The following is a 15527-nucleotide window of genomic DNA, read 5'->3' as shown; positions in this document are numbered from 1 at the left end:
CAAAACACGGCTTCCCTCCACCCTTCTAGGTTCTTTAGCTGAGTGAGCTATGAATTAAATCAACATCAGACAGATTAACAGGAGGATAATTATGCACATTTGATTACATACCTACACACAAAATATGAGTTAAAGAAGGGTCAGTTGGCCTTACACAACACCAGAGCTACAGGAAAGGACAGAGCTTGGGGACTACTGGGGGTGGACATGGTTAAAAGAGGGCCAGATGGCTGGGGATATAGCTCAGTTGGTAGAGTGCTTGCCTCACATACACAAGGCCCTGGGTTCAATCCCCAGCACCACAAAAAATAAATAAATAAATAGATAGATAGATAGATAAACAGATAAATAAATAAATTAATTAAATAGAGAAAAGGTTATAAATATGCAATTAAAAAAAAGAGGGCCAGGGTAGAACCATGAGATGATTGGAGACGGTGTCATTATGCAGTTTCCCAGGTAACTGAAGCTGTCAGGGAGCAGCCCTCTTTACTAATGCAGATCTCCTTCACTGGGGGCAATTTCTTTTACACAAGGACAGCTGTCAGAGCTACTCCTGGTATCCAGGTTTCTAAGAATAACCAGTCACAGATATGCCTAAGTGTATGGGGGGGGGAGGTATGTATCTGTCAGGTCACATTTTGGAGCAGTGTATCTTGGCTGGTCACTGTCTGAGGTTGTCCAGTGGAGTGCTCCACTAGCCTACAGAAGAGCACTTCCAGAGTAGGGCTTGGGACACCTCTCCAAAGCACTCTCTTGTCTGCACCAAGGGCCAAAAGGCGGAGTGAGCGCCCTAGATACTCAACACTCCCTGCTCAGCTTCCTTTCTTTCCCACCAGTCCTTCTGCCAGTCACTGGCCAGGGGCAAAACTCAAGGCTCGGCCCCGCCCCTAGCCACCACCAAGGAAAAACAGGCGGGGACAAGAACTGCTGACCTGTGGTCTGGTCTGCGCTGCTCAAAGACGCCACCCTGCCCTGGAAATTGGCCGGGGTGTGTGGGGTGGGGTGGGGTGGGGGGTGGACAGTGCGCCTTTCTCCTAAAAGTTACTAGAGTGGTTACAGGTGACGCAGAAGGACGCTGGGGCGGGGCCACAGGCCCCAGATCGGCCATCAGGCTGCCTGCCCCTAAGCGCTCTCGCCCAAGCCTTTCCATCCCTGCAGCGCTGCTGGAGAGGCTGCTGCACGCTCCCGCTGGGGCAGGTCGGGGGTGGAGGGCCTGCCCTTCAGGGAAGTCGCCCGGAAACCAAGAAAGGCCTGCAGCCCCGCCGCCCAGGGGGGTGTGGTGCGGGACCCGTATGCCGAGGAGAAACCAAAACTTGGAACCAGCAGGAAGAGCCAGCTGGGCGTCGCCCCAACCATGGAGACTTATGCCTCGTGAACCCGCACCTGCATCCGCATCATGGTCTCTGGAGGTCTCTGGAGGTCCCTCGCGCCCAGGAAACTCATATCCATCCCTGAACCCTACCCTGTGGGAGCCGGTACCCAGGGAGGGAACCCTCACCACAGGGACACCTGGAACCCTTAAAACCCGCACTGGGGTATCGCTGCATCCTGCCCAGCAGGATCTGGTGCACCTGCAGCACAGGGAGATGGGGGCCCCCCGCCGAGCTTTTTGTCCACTGGCCCCTCCTCCCTCTTCCTAGTGCAAAGCTCCCCCCCCCCCCAGGGACCTGGCACCCTTCCAGATCACTGCTCCTTCCCTGGAAGCGTCTCCTGCGGCGCCAAAGCAGCTTCCCTCCACAGATTGGATCTGATCCCAAACATGCTTGAGATGTCACTTTGTTCCTCTCCTGAGTGTCTTGAAGGTCCTGGTGTCACCTCCAGGTTGTTTAGCCACAGGCAGTTGCAGAGCACGGAAGGGTGCTTTCCTGCCAGTGGAGGGTAGGCAGAGGGATTCTACTGTGTGTCCACACATGCACACACATGTCTGCGTGTGTGTGTGTGTGTGTGTGTGTGTGTGTGTTGGAGATGTGAGCAGGTGCTGGAGGTGTGAGCTGCTGAGAGCCAGGCTGCTGAGGACAAGGGTCTTGTAGGAGGCAGGGCTGTCCAGGTCTGAGGCTCACTGCTCCATGGCTGCTCCGGCCTGGGCCCCTGGACCTTCTGCCTCCTATACCAAGATATTTCAATGCAGGGTGTGTGTGCCAAGCGGGATGAATAGAAGACCCACATCTCCTCCTAAACTGCTTAAACGAATACTGCAGAACAAGATAGGCCTGTAGCTCTTGGTTTCTGTGATATCTACTTCCCAACTGTCTTCAGATCTTTGGGTAAAAATTGTCTGGAGTCAAGTTTGGCAGGTGGGGCCTGCTCTTTTCTGGGCCTGAAAACTCTTGCATGAGGATCCTGCTCCTTTAACCTTTTGGAATAACAAATGTCCGGGTGTCAATCTTTGCCTGGGTTAGAACAGTGCAGGCTGAAAAAGTCCTGCATCAGCCCAGAATGCATTGTCTACCACAGGCTCAGATCCACCAACTGGAGGGTGGCAGCTGGTGGTGACCTCTTATAGCATCACAGGGGCCCATGACCACAACACTGAAATCATCCAGGGCCCCAGTGGCTTCACCGTCTTGCTCTTTTTGGCTTCGTTGCTCCTTAGTGTGGTCGGTTGGACTTGACTACTTCCCTCCACCTCTCTCCTTTCCAGCACCAGCACCAGCACCAGAGCAGTAAATCTTATTGGAGGAAAGAACCTGATGTGAAAACTCTGTCCTCCAGTGGTTGGGAGATTCAGCGGGGCCTCCGCTGCACTTACTTGCTGGTTACTGATGCAAGCAAAAACATTTGGCTAAGAGTTTGAAAATTCAAAAGGCCACTGATGAGTGTCAAAGCCTAATGAAAAAAGCAGTCCCATTGGGCACAGGGGCAGTCGCCTACAATTCCAGTGATTTGGGAGGCTAAGGCAGGAGGATGGCAAGTTCAGCAACTTAGTGAGGCCCTGTCTTAAAATAAAAAATAAAGAGGCCTGGATATGTGGCTTAGTGTTTAAGCATCCCTGGGTTCAATCTCTGGAACCAAAAACAAAAGAAAACAAAAGCAGCCCCTAAGCTGCATAGGAGGGGACATTGAGAAGAAGAATGTAACTGAAGGACTTCGAGGATTCAGTGTTAGGAAAGGAGGGAGTGGGGGTGGTGGGGAAGGGGCTCAGAAATCACCAGGCATAAACCTGGTATGACCTTAAGAGGTCATACTTTATGGTCCACGCACCATGTATTTTATCTGGCTTGTGTAGGTAGTTCTTTCTTCTTCTTCTTCTTTTTTTTTTCTTTTGGTACTGAGGATGAACACAGGGCCTCTACTATTGAACTGCATCTCCAGGCCTTTTTAACTACCTTTTACTTTAAGAAAGGCTTGCTAAGTTGTTGAAGCTGGGCTTGAACTTGTGATCCTTCTGCCACAGCCTCTGAAGGCTCTGGGATTGTGGGCGTGCAACACTGTGCTTGGTTTTCTTTTATTTATTTTTTCCTTTATTAAATCAACTTCATTGATCTATAGTTTATAGTTAATGAATTGCCTGTTTTAATGCAGGTTCAGTGCATTTTGAGAAACCCACCCCACACACGATGACCAGCCAGTCAAGATACAGGACAGTCGCATGGCTCCAGGATGGCTTCTGAGGCCCTGGCAGGCTCCAGCCTGCAGCCTGCCCCAGCAAGCCAGTCTCCTGTGGCTATGGACTTCACCTGGTTTACAACTGTACCTACCAGAACCACAGGACACTGTCTTTCCTGTGTGGCTCACTTCAGCAAAATGTATCTGAGACTCCTGTGCCATTGTAGTGCCAGGGTCAGGTGGGTGCTCAGCCATGAATGGCATGCAGGGAGAAGACAGGGAGGTTGACTGAAAGCCACAGAGAGACCTCTCTGACAGATGAGCCCTGGGAGGTGGGGTCTGAGTATGTTAGAACATCCCGCAGCCTTAATTAAGAAAAGCTGCCTTCAGGACCACGTCTTCATTGGCTCCTGTAACCAAGTCTCCAGGACCCCCCCCCCCCTCCATATCACCCAGACTATGCCACAACCCCCAATCATCCTGATACCCAAGACCTTCACAAAACATGATGGGGGCTATTCAAAGGGTAATGAATCAATTAAGGGGAAGGGGAATTGAGACAAAAACAGGGGGACTCAGTTTCCTTAAAACCTCTTACCCTGAGCACCACACCTTCCTCTTGGAGGCAGTCATACAGCCCCCAAGCTGTCAATCAAAAGTCAAGAGGAGGTGAACTTGGGCAGGACTCTGGAAGCTTCCTGGTGAATAAGAGTAGATTATGGTTAGGCAATGGGTCCCTCCTTCAGAGGCAGAGACTACACAGCAGACTAACTGCTAGAAATATTAATAGGCACCATCAAGACCTATTTCTTTCTTTCTTTTTGGTATAGGGGATTGAACCCAGGGGTGCTTAACCACTAAGCCACATCCCCACATCCCAGCCTATCTTTTAATTTTTTAAATTTTGTGAAAGGGTCCTGCTAAGTTGCTCAGAGACTGACTTTGAACTTGTGATCATTCTATCTCTGCCTCCTACATTGCTGGGATTATAGGTATGTACCTCCATGCCTGGCTTGTCCCTGAATTGTATTTTTCTAATTTGCAAGATAAGAACCCAGAAGAAAATTGGCCAGGCATGGGACTAGTCTCATCACAAAACACCAGTTTCACTGGGACCACCAATAAAACTAAGGGGCCAGACAGGCGCATAATCCCTCTCCTCTCTGAAAGGGCCCAGAGTCTCCCTATGAGAAATAGAAAGGCTGATGGTCTATTTCCAAATGCAGCCTTAATTGGATCCCATGGGCCCAGTTCTCCTGGTAAACATCCAACAGTAATTAATTTGGAGACAGTGTTGTCTCCTTTGTTTGATTTAACTTTACTTTCATCTTTCACTTATACTATAGTTCTTTTGCATGACTTTGGTGTCTGACTTTAAACTTTCTTGTCAGAACACAGAACTGAGATTTTGAGTTTCAGCTCCCTGCTTTCCTGTGATTGATATTTCTAACATCCCTTGAGACTGTCCTCTTTTCCCCGTTCCTGTCCCTTCTAATCAATGCATGCCTGTAACTCTGAGCACTGTGCCTTAAGTATTTCTGACTTGATACCAAGAACCCTTCACACTGCCTCAGTTTCCAGGGAGGCTCCAGCCCTCTGTTTCCTTTCATCCCTAACATGAAGTGCTGGTCCCCTGCTGATGGACACAGGGGTTATTTCCAGTTTTTTGTTGGTTTGTTTGAGGTACTGGGGATGGAACAAGGATCTCACATGTTAGGCAAGCACTCCACCACTGAGCATCCCAGTCCTTTTTGAGACAAGGATTCACTAAGCTGCCCAGGCTGTCCTTGAGCTTGTGATCCTCCCACCTCAGCTTCCCAGAGTGGTTGGGATTACAGGTGTGGTCCCTGTGCCCAGGACTAGTTATATTCTTTCAGTATTGGTTGCCAGCCTTAACTGAATTGCATGGCTAGCTAGTGGGTCACTGTCCTCCCTCACAGGGGTCTTATGGTTTTTCATTCATTTCTTAAATATGGACTGCAGAGACATCAAAGAAAACCAAAAAGCTCCAATCAGCTTTTCAAGAATTCTGGAAATTTTGTTTTTAAACTTCTTTTATTGGTGTACATTAATTATACAGGATGGTGAGTTTCAGTAGTGGTGAATTTGTACATACAGGGAAACATAATTTGGCCAATCTCATCTCCATATCTTCCCACTCCTTCCCATGCTCCCTCCTCCTGATTCCTCCTCTACCCTAAAGGTTTTCCTTCTACTCTCTCTCTTAAAATCCTTTGCTTGCTCACATCTAGAGTCCTTAAAGGCCACATAAGGGAACACTGAAATTTCAGAAGAATTCTGGAAATTAACCAGAGGTGACAGCAATGGGAGAATTTATTTAAGAAAAATCTGAGGCGATTTAGAGACCATCTATCAAAAGAGAATTCAGGTGCAGTGGTGCACACCTGTAATCCCAGCAGCTGGGGAGGCTGAGGCAGGAGGATCGCAAGTTCAAAGCCAGCCTCAGTGACTTCTGTAGCATTTTGACTTGGCTCACCCTCTAGTTCTGTGGCAGCCTTGAAAACAACAGGAGGGGGACACTCTCTGCAGAGTCCCTGGAAGGCTTCCCTCCTTTACAATGCCAGCTTTCTTTGACCTATGTGTCATTCCTGGAAAACAGGACAGTTAAGCACCATGTCCCTTAAGTCCTCCTCTCTGTTCAAAGGAACCTAGTCATGTCAAGGCACTGGGCCAGAATATCCAGAGTACATATTATCCCATAGTACATATTATCCCATGGGCACGGGCATTCTCTCACACTTGCCGGGAATCAGGGCAAGTCAGTTATCTGTAGAAAGCTACTTTCTCGCATGCTCACCAAGTTCCATGAGTTCTGATCACACAGTGGAAAGAAGCCAGCTAAGCTGATCTGCTGGCAATGCACACAACCCTTCCCTGGGGAAACTGGTGCCCACCAGAGCACCCTGGAGAGGAAAAGGTGCTATGGGGATGGAACACTATTCCCTGGAGAAGCACCGTGGGACCTTCTATAGCACTTCTCAGGAAACCTGTCTCACAGCCCAGTTTTGGGTGTCTGCACTAAGCTCTTGGTCACCTGTCACACTGCCCTGGCCCAGCTGGGCTGTGGAGGGCAAAATCTGATTTGGTTTATTCAATATTCGAAAGCATTTCCCCTTTTGGGTCATCTGCTAAAATCATTGAAAGGCACTGATTTGCTCTCATGGCTGCCTGAGGGTAAAAAGAGGGTAAGGCTGCAGTGAAGCTCAGACATAGCACCTGGGCTGTGCATTTGCTAGAACTATGGTTACCTGGGGGAGCCTGGAATCTGGGGTAGCTGAATAGTAGCAACGAGTCTCTATTTTGGGTTGATGAAAAAAAATCAGAACTAAACAGAGGGGTCTGCTGGGAAACATTGTGAGCTGAAGGTCCCCAGAGTGTTACTTAAAAGGGTTGATTTTAAGCCATACACAATGGTATGCCCTGGTAATCCCAGCTACTAAGGAGGTTAGATAAGCTCAGCGGTAGAGCACTCGCCTGGCACACACAGGTCTTGGTTCAATCCCCCGCACCATAGAAAAGGGGGAGGGCAATATTATAAAATTTCACTTCAATCAAAATTCCCCAGGAGTGACTGGTCCAAACTTAGCCAGACTCTGTCTCAAAATTTCAAAAAATCAACACAAAGGGCTAGGGTGTGGCTCAGCACCCCTGGGTTCAATCCCTGGTACCACCAACCCCCACCCCCCAAAAAACAAAACACAATGATGAATTTTAGGGCAAACAATTCAGCCCATAATCCATGTACCTATTCAACAGAGAGCTCGCTGAGGACATTATAATACAGATACAGATATTAAAAACCATTTATTCTGACACTATTCATTGTCACAGTAATTCACAGCAAATGATACATGAAAATGCAGGTCACAGAGCACCATGAATGGAGCACGTGGAGCCAGGAGTGTGTCCACACTCTGACAGATATGTGTATTCCAGGGAGCAGGAAGTTCTGGGGTGGTCACCAGAGTAGAGGGGGACCGGGGGAGTGGTTTCCTGCATTTTTTTTTACAATAGGTGTTTATGATTTTTACAAAAACGCCAAAGCTATTACTTCAATTAAAAAAACAAACAGAATTCTTTTGAAATAGACTTGAAGTTATTTGGCTCACCTTGGTGTCCTCCCCAGCCACACACGCATGCTGCATCAAGATTGACATCTCAGCTGGGGATGTGGCTCAAGTGGTAGCGCACTCGCCTGGCATGCGTGCGGCCCGGGTTCGATCCTCAGCACCACATACAGACAAAGATGTTGTGTCCGCCAAATACTAAAAATAAATAAATAAATAAAAAAGATTGACACCTCTGAGACTCCTCCCTGCTGGAGCTCAGTGTGGATCTGGGCAGGTGCTGGGTACAGCACACCTCGCCCACCTAGCTGTGGAACCCTGTTCCTTTCTCTGTCACTTGGTCTGTCAATCTGATAGGCTCTTGCCAAGCCCCTCTCCCCAAATGTCCATGCCCAGGGGACATGCAGAAGGTTTTTCCAGTTGTCCCAAAGAATACTAGAGTCCTACCTGGGCCTCGCATGGACTCCCTTTTCTTCTGGGATCACCTTGCAGCCCTTTCTCTGCTCCATTGGGCCAATGTGTCTATCAGGTGGCATCTCGTATCAAATCACAGTGACAGGGACCTTCTGGGAGAATCTTCAACACCAGACACCCACTGAGGGTCTGATCAAGCCCTTCGCAGGGATCTCTTTTGTTCTGGGATGGGGTCTTTACAGCTGTTGAGGGGCTGGGTACCTGGTCTTGCTGCAGTTATTTCTCTGCCAAAGACACAAGTTTTTCAAGCTCTAAAAAAGCAGAAGTAAGGGTGGTTCAGTTTGTGCAATGGAATCAAAGGCGATTGCCTACTCCCCAACTCTGTGTCAGAGGCTGACCCCAAAGGGCTACAGAGTGTGATAGGAAAGAGGATCAGCAGGACAGCTAAGTCAAAGGCTGCACACACCTGCCTCCTCCAGGATGGAGAAGCACTAGAACCCCTTTAGGTCAGCAGTTAGTAGGGCACAGAGCATTGGCACCTGGGGACAGACGTTCTCCAGTCCAGGAAACAGGCCCTCCTGCTCGACACACAGGGTGGGCAGCCTGGCTGCACAGGCCTGTATCTGGAGAGGGTCATTTCACCTCCACACATGTAGGACAAGGGAAGACAGCCTGTCCGGGGTGGGGGGTGGGGGTGTGTGGCTGCTGCCAGGGGAGGGATCTCTACATGAACAGTCTCCAAAGACCACCAGGAGGAGTGCTCTGCAAACACGACCCATAGTGTCTAGTGCCAGGAAGAGGTTGGCCACGTGGGTCAGCATCCCTGACTCCGGAGGGCTCTGAGTCTCTGAGCAGGTCATCCTCCTGTGTGGTCCATCTCCCTGCTGGGTGCTGAGGCTTCTTGAAGCACCCTCCTGTGGAAGTTCTCCAGGAGGTCGCAGAGCCCCAGCACCATGGTGTAGTCGATGCTGCAGATGTGTGCACTCCAGGACAGCTCAGCGCAATGGGGATCCTGGGGGGCAGGCCACTCTGTCACACCCAGTGAGGATGTCAGGGTGACAGGACTCACTTGTCCCTGACGGGCAGGGAGAGCCATGCTTGGGACACTGTGGTCCATGTTGAAGCACAGTCAGGGTGGTATGGGGCTCATTACCCACTGGAGACCTTCTGTGTATCAGCCTCATTAATGTGCAAGCAGGTGAGCGTCTCCCTGATGGCTGGGGCTTGGCCTCCGGTCCTGAAAGCCAGGGTGGGGGAATAGAGAGCCCTGGAACAGAGGGAAGTGGGAGCTCACAGTGACCTCAGCCCAGCCACATACCTTCCCAGGCCTGCTCAACATTGCCTCCCCAGGGCATTGATGGCAGGGAAGTGCAGGCCACTGGCCAGATGTAGGACAAGATTGGAGCCCTCTGACACCTGGGAAGGTAGAGGGAAGGGATTGAGTCCTGGAGGCAGGTTGGACCCAGCCTCTTGCCAGGCCTGGCCTGTCCCAAGCTGGAAGTGCGCTGAAGGAACAGCAGGGGTGCTGGCAGGAGGCCAGGCACTGTGGAGATTGCTGTGGTGCACAAGAGGAGGTCATCTTTAGCGGTAACCACAGTGCCCCATGAACTCAGACACCAGGACAGTCTGGCCAAGGAGTCCCACCCCTGAGTGCCCACCCTGACCCGCACCTGGCTCTTGTGCCTGACTACAGAGTGCGGGAGGATGAGTGAGGACATCAGAGTTCCAGCCAGGACGCTGTACTGGACCTCCCAGAAGCACAGCAGCAACATGATGCAGAGTGGTATCAGGTCCAGCCCTGGGAGAGAAGTCTGCTGAGAGTCGCCTCTGCTCCCAGGCTCTGTGCTACCACCTGAGCCTGATGCACCCTACATTCAGCTCAACAGCCTACTGGTCCTCACACGTGGAGCAATGGTGGTCATGGACACAAAGCAGCCAGAGGCCTCCATTCTGGAGCCTCAGGGGCAGCAGCCACAGGCCACTGCTGGTACACAGGTGTTGGACAGAGGAAGACCTCTTTGTGCCTGGGGTTCAGGCAGGACCCTCCTGGGCCTTCCCTCAAGTGACCTTGGAGGGAGGGAAGCAGCAGGGCTGTCAAGGGGACATCAAGGGACCCAGGAGATGGGTATGTGGGGACCACAAACCCCCAGACTTGCAGGTCTCCTTCTCTGAGGAAGTTCCTGAGGGCAAACTGCAGTCCCAGAGTCCCCCCAACATATGTGACTCAGAAATGTTTCACGAGCCTCAGTTTCCCAGGAGAGCCTTATATTGCACACAGAACGTCAACACGTTCCAAGGCTACTCTAAAGATAAAATGTGCAGGAAAGCCCTGGGACACAATAAAATAGCCACCACTTTCATTTGGTGACTCCCTGGGGCCACGGGAAGAAAGCCTCATAATCTGTGTAAGTTCTTACACTTCTTCAGGAAGCAAAACAGAACAGATCTGTGGGGATGAGTGGTTAAGGGTGCCCTCAGGCTTTGCAAACCCAGTGCTACAGTGTTCTCAGCTTTTGGACCAGCACATATTTTTTCTTTTCAGCACTGGGAATTGCAACCCAGGGTCTCACACAGCCTAGGCAAGGGCTCTCCCACTGAGCCGCACCCCAGCCCTTTCTACTTTGAGAGAGGATCCTGCTAAATTTGCCCAGCTGCTCTCCTACTTGCCAGAGCCTCTCAAGTGGCTGGGATGATAGATGTGGCCATCGCCATCTGGCCCATATATGTATTCTTAACATGCCAGAGTGTCCCGAAGATCTTGGTATCAAACAGGGGGGCCACCGCCATGGTGATGACAGCAGCCAGCAGAGCCTTGGGGATGTGGTAGAAAAGCAAGGTCATGTAGTCCAGTGACAAAAGTACCGGCACACCTGGGGTGGGGAGTGGGCATCACTCAGGGGCCAGGGTCCTGGCTGGAAGGCCACGCAGCCTCCCCCAGGAGGGTGGGGAACAAGCTCTGACACCCTGCACCCGCACAGCCACAGAGACAGAGAGAGCCATGCACAGCAGCAGACTCTGTGGCCTGCTAAGCAGGACACCCCTTCAACTGTGGGCTGCCTCCCTCCTCCCCATGCCTTCAGGGACACAGGGAATCATGGAGGCTGTGCACCCCAGTCACCAGCCCCCCTGCTGGGGTGCACACCCCAACTGGACATTCATGGCTGTCTTGCAAGTGAACAGATACACATGTTGATCCCTGGAAGCCCTGAAGGGGAAGGGGAGGCCTCCATCTGCAGGCAGAGACTGATCTTCCCAGGGTGCCTAGGCTGGGGGAGGAAGTGAGGGAGAGCTGTGCTCAAAACACCCAGCTTCCATTACCAAGAACACACCAGAAAGCCTGAGTGCTCTTGAGGCCCCCTGTTTTGTCTTCTACCCACTCAGGTGCTGGCTAGGTACCACTTCCCTCCACTTGCCACTACTCAAGGACAGCCTGAGGGGCCTAGGCTTGGCCCCAAGGCCAACTCATCAGGGCAGAGCCTCAGTCCTCCTGCCTCCACTTTGGGGAATTAACTTGGGCATCACCGTGCTTGGAGAACCTGCCTGTGCTGGGAACTTTCCTGCACTAAGCACAGCGCAGGAAGCTCAGATGCCATCCTAAGGGGCAGGCATGAGCCCCACCTCCACCACACTGCAGACTTAGTCACAACTGACCAGGGGTAGTCAGGAGGCCAGGTAGAGAATGAGAAAGGAGTCCAATGTGGGCAAAGCACCCAGGTGGGGAAAGGGGTTCTTCGGCTGGTCCCTCCCGGAGGAACAGAGAAGGAAGGATGTGGTCACTTACTGCCCAAAGCTGCTGATGACTGAATAGAAGGAGACGAGGGAATCCAAAACATTGGTGAGGCCTGGGGAAAAAGAAGGTTTGTGGAAGGCAGAGATAGAAGACAAGAGCAAGGCCAGGGATATACAGGGAGTGACCTGGGCGTGAATCCGACCTCCTGCCTTGGGAAGGAAAATGCAAGCCATAGTCTTCCTCTAGTTTGCCCACGGTGTTTCCAGCTTTGTGCAGGGGAAGGAACTAGGGATGGAATCCAGGGCTTTGTGCATGACAGGTGAGCACCCTATCACTGAGCCAGCCCCTGCCCCAGTTATAGCTTACAAAGTAATTCTCGCCCCAGCTTGCCATGGGGCTCAATCATCTCCAGCAGGGGTGTGCCCAAAGGATGCAGTGCCTGTAGGATACAGCTGCCACCATCCACAGGGCTCCACTAAGGTCCTCTCAACCCCTCCCCTGCTCTGCTGCTATGGCCCACCAAAGTGAGGGACAATGTTGGGCCATAGCAATCTCCCCCAGGTGGCACTGACTAACCACGGGGGACACAGTCCAGGCCCACAGCCTCACTGGGGCCAAGAACCAAGCAATCATCAGACCACGCTAACCCCAAGCTGCTCCACCAGCATTACCCTTCCCAGGGCCTTCACAACCACCACAGTCTCCCCTGGGTGCAGGTTCAAGGCCTGCTCTCAGATCAGGTCTGGCCACTTAGCAAAGGCCCTCCAGGTTACAAGGCCCAGTGCACATCCTTGAGAGTGAGAGGCCTGGATGTATGAGGCCTTGGCAGAAGCCTTGCCCTGACCACCTTCACTCCTGGTTTCTGGTCTAGAATAGAACTCTGCTGTCACCGACGGGACAGTCCCTCCTAGCTCTGGCTTCCTGTGGGACCTGTGGCAGCCTCTCTCTGTGTACCACCTGAGAACTGTTGGCTTATTTCAGATCAGGAAGCACACATCCCCCCTCAACAATCTGAGCTTTGTGACCTCCCCTTGTCAGTGCTGTCTGGGCTGCTGCCAGAAACTCTTGTCCCATTGGGAAAGTTCTGGGCTACCAGTTCTTTGCTGCTGCTGCTGCTGCTGCTGGGGATTGAATGTGCTGTTTATGAGTGATGGGTGTGAGCACAGTAGAAACCACTTGGGAGGTCTGCTGGCTGGTGCCTGGGTGGGGGGCCTGTGGGTTTCCTCTGCGTCAGTCCAATACCTTCATTGGACTGAAAATCCAAACTTCCAGAGTGAAACCTGAGATTTAAAGTGGTACTCATGAGTCTGTTCATGAAGTCATTAGATGTCCATTTCATAGTTCTTAGAGCTGGTAAGTATCTTTTTCAAAACTCCACCAAAACCTTCTCAGTAGTGACCAAATTTCAGGAGGAATACCCAAATAAATATCCACGATGGGTCTTCCTCATTCAGAAAAAAACAGCAAGAAGCAGCAAGTACCATGTACTGAAGAAGACCCAGAGCCCCAGTTTGAATGATCACACTGCTTTTGCTGGAACCCAAGTTGCTTTAGTAAGTACAGCAGGGAGATATTAGCACAGTGTTTCAAAATTGAATTCACATTTGAATCCTGAACTGTTGGGAATGAAGACATGGCCTACAGTTACTCCCACCTCTGCCAGGGCCTTCCTACAGCCTCTAGAGCACAACACAGTGATAAAATTCTCTTTTTTTTTTCCTGTTCCCCTTTTATGCCTTCTATGAGACAGCATTCACTGTTAGTTTTTATTTTACAATAAAACCCCAATTATGATATGCTTTCAAAGAGCTCAAGAAAAAATATTTAATATTAATTTGATAGTATTTAAGATGGCTGCATTCAGTGAGTTTCAGAAGTTAATTCCTTTCTTTTATAAAAATAGTAATTATCATTTTCTCTGAACTTCTTTTTCTGCCCCACCCCTAGACTTTTTAATGATGCTTTTTTTCCTATTCCATAAAGCACTAGCTGCCTACACTTCATATGGTATTTTATAAAGTAAAATCAGAATCAAGAAATTTTAAAGCAAAACTTTTTCCATAGGGTAGAAAGCTTACCAACTTTCAGAGTCACAAGTAATGTCAATATGAGTGTGTAATTAATTGGACCCGAGGACACTCATTCTCCATGGGGTCAGAATGAGCTTCCACAAACAAAAGCAGTTTCTAAGAAAGCAAGCCCAACACGTTAGCTCTTTTCTAGCCTCTCCTACATTCACTGCCCTTCTAGAGGATTCTGTCAATGTCCCGTGATTTCAAGCCCATTTTTCCTGCCCCTTCTGGGCCTCCCCTCTGTTCCTCTTGTACTGTGGTATCTTGGCACTGCGCGGACCCTTCCCTCCCCCCGTTTCCATCTAGCCTGGGATTTTCGAAGGGGTCCTGGCTCCCCACCGACTCCACCCCTCAATTCCGGACTCAAGATATACCCTCACAGTGCTCTTCTTTGGCCCTCATTTGATCCTGGTCTCTCTGTGAGGTTCTACTCACCTGGGCAGAGGAGTGGAATTGGCTGGCCTCTGGACCCAGAAGGCTCTCTATGGGAAAAACAGCCCTGCCCCTTGCCTGGGCCCCCTTCGCCTTCCAAATCTTGACACCTAGCAATGGACTTGAGCCTTTCGCGGTCCATGCCATGCGTGACATCTCCATTCCCTCCCCTACAGTCTAGCCTTGCTTAGTGTCCCTACCCCAACCCAGCCCTCCCTAACCCTGATGTTTCATGCTCCATTTTCCAAACCTGGATACATGCCTGAGCCCCGGACCGTGATCCTCATGTTGCATGGCATCACAAGGTGTCACCCCAGGTAATTGAGGATTACCTGGGGTCCCTTCCTTAGGCCCCTTAGTGCACTCCACTTGGTGCCCTTTGCTTTGCCCTCTTTTTCCACATCCTAGCGCTTATCCTTACTCTCTTTCCACTCGCGCTTTCCCCTGGAGTGCTGGCCTCCTGCTTCTTGGGTTTCTAATGCTCTGTTGCTGGGATCGGTCCCTTGCCTGGGATCCTGGCTTGGGTCCTGGCTCTTGCCCCTCTCCGCACCCACCGTGACCCCCTGCCCTGCCCTCCCATCATATTCCTCATGGCCCCATCTCTTGCCAGGCCCCCATCTGGTCAGCAAACCTCATGGGAAAGACAGCCCTGTCCCTAAACTGGGCCTCTTGCTCTCCCTGGGCCCCTTGGTCCTACTCTTGGAAACCTGAGTCCTGGCAATGGCCCAGGGCCTGGAGCCTGCCTCCCCACTGCCATATCCCCTGCCTTCCTTCCTCTTCAATGTCCACTGTCCTGATTCCCCAGCCAAATCCCTGGCCTTCTTCTCTCGATTCCCTGGCCTGTTTCCTCATTTGAGCCTCTGGGGACTCTTCTTGCTCTGTGCTTCCTGGGCTTGTACTGGGGGCCCCTCTTTTGGGCAGCTTCCCTGCTTTCCTTGTCTTCCATGCATGGCAGAACCATAGTGCAGCCTGCCTGTGCAGACCTTCCCTTCCCTCCTCTAGGTCCCTAGCCTGGTATCCCTGCTGGGGTCCTGGTCCCCACCCCATCAACAGGTGTCCTCTGGCACTTCCTGCTGTGCACTCCTTGGGACATCCTGTTGTCACTAGCAATATGGTGCCCCTTTTCCTGATCCCTTTACCAGGATGCTCACCAGAGCCAAGGGACTGGACCTGGACTTTGGCCCTGCAGGCTCTCTTTGGGAAAATGTAGCCCATCCCCTTTTTCTGGACCCTTTAGACTCC

At 51.2% G+C, this 15527-nt stretch overlaps 1 protein-coding gene across 1 annotated transcript in view; it reads right to left on the bottom strand.

The window, feature by feature from the left end:
- LOC143382734 (E3 ubiquitin-protein ligase RNF213-like) overlaps positions 1 to 1452 on the bottom strand; it is a 108568-nt gene extending 107116 nt beyond the window's left edge. Inside the window, exon 1 of the mRNA XM_076836931.2 lies at positions 1387 to 1452. Coding sequence (XP_076693046.2) covers positions 1387 to 1452 — 66 coding nt within the window. The remainder of the gene's footprint in view (positions 1 to 1386) is intronic.
- Positions 1453 to 15527: the final 14075 nt, after the last annotated feature.

This window comes from Callospermophilus lateralis, chromosome 17 (assembly GCF_048772815.1).
Source record: "Callospermophilus lateralis isolate mCalLat2 chromosome 17, mCalLat2.hap1, whole genome shotgun sequence".
NCBI classification, from domain to species: domain Eukaryota; kingdom Metazoa; phylum Chordata; class Mammalia; order Rodentia; family Sciuridae; genus Callospermophilus; species Callospermophilus lateralis.
This window is presented reverse-complemented; position numbering and strand designations above follow the sequence as displayed.